The sequence below is a fragment of the Buceros rhinoceros genome, unplaced genomic scaffold (genome assembly GCF_000710305.1).
Source record: "Buceros rhinoceros silvestris isolate BGI_N320 unplaced genomic scaffold, ASM71030v1 scaffold15978, whole genome shotgun sequence".
Taxonomy (NCBI): domain Eukaryota; kingdom Metazoa; phylum Chordata; class Aves; order Bucerotiformes; family Bucerotidae; genus Buceros; species Buceros rhinoceros.
The window spans coordinates 5959-7341 of record NW_010426455.1 but is presented as its reverse complement, the minus strand read 5'-3'; the positions used below and the strand labels follow the sequence as shown (position 1 = coordinate 7341).

Here is a 1383-nt window from a genome sequence, read left to right as displayed (position 1 = left end):
TTTTTTTTTTTTTTTTTTTTTTTTAATAATAAGGTTCTGTTCATCTTAGGAAAATCAACTCTTTCTTTCCTTCCTTCCTGTTGAATCTATATTTAGGTGGGGAACTGTCTAACAGTAAACCAGATGTTGACATGGAAAATAGCCTAAAAGGGTCTTTTTAAATACTGAATACTCAAATCCAAATGATTGAAATCAGACTTGTAACCATATGGAGCTGTTTTCTAGTGTATAAAACAGGCCCTGTTTAACTTCATATGGTATTTTCAAATGAAATAAATGAGCCGCGTCAGAGGGGGCAGAAAGAAAAAAGGGGTGGGAGTGATGGGAGGGAGGAAATCTGTCTTACTCTCACTCTAGGATGTTATTGCCTCAAACTTCCCTTCTGGGTGTTGTGGTTTTAAATGGTTCCTTATGGTAAAACCCTCTGAAATTCAACAGTGTCAGGTTCTCTGCGATTCTGAGAACAGCCTCTTGAATACTGCATTTCATTTTATATGTGCTGTAGCGGTGCATCTAGTAACTAAGGAGCTTGGAAGGAAAGACACTATTTCTCCGCAGGAAGAAAATTGGCAGTAATAATAGTTGCTAGAAGTCGATGACAGGAAATCAGACAGAAACAAGGGCATACCTGGTTTTAATCGCATTTAAAATGAAAGACATTAATTTACTATTCATAATTTTGTTTTAGACATTGAAGTTGTGTATGGGTGGGGTATGTATTGTGTATCGTTTCTATTTTGCCAATCCCTATTCAGAGGGATCAGAAGCAAGACATAATGATAAAAATGAGAGGAACAGTGTACAGAGTGAGGAAAATCAAAGAGGAGGGCTGGGGCAGGAGTACAGGAGGGTGTTCAGTATCTCACATTTGAACAGGTTCTTCAGCAGTCACTGTGGAACTCCAGATGGAACTGTCCAATTTCCTTTTGTTCCCCTGCCAAATATTGTCTCTTTCAGAGTGAAGATGTTATTAAATCCGAAAATGATGAGGCTGATGATATGCCAGAGGTTCAAGACACAGTGCAATTCATACCAGGCAGTAAATTGCTTTGGAGAATCAATTGTAGGCCACCAAACTCCTCACAGGTAACTCTGTCAACCAGGCTGCGCATTGCTGTCGCTAGTGACTTACCCACGGGAACACGAGTAATGTTTAGGGGAAACCCCGCTGAAGCGTCTGTCACATCAGCACTGACAGGCTGCGGCAGTTCTTGCTGCAGCAGTAAAATTGGTGACTTCCAGTGTCACTGTCAGGTCCAGGCTGGCGGGAAGAATGCTCTGCCTGCAGCTGCTTCCGTGTGCGTGGGGTGTCTTGGGGTAGCCTGTCTGCGAGGTCTTTGCACTCAGAGTGGCTGAAATACGGGTACATGTTCCCTTCTGCTG

At 42.2% G+C, this 1383-nt stretch overlaps 1 protein-coding gene across 2 annotated transcripts in view; it reads left to right on the top strand.

Moving 5' to 3' along the window:
• Positions 1-1383, top strand: part of OSBPL2 (oxysterol binding protein-like 2) — a 19191-nt gene that overhangs the window by 14995 nt on the left and 2813 nt on the right. For both annotated transcript variants that reach the window (XM_010141519.1, XM_010141518.1), the window contains exon 10: positions 958-1086. In XM_010141519.1, the coding sequence (XP_010139821.1) occupies positions 958-1086 (129 nt within the window). The remainder of the gene's footprint in view (positions 1-957; positions 1087-1383) is intronic.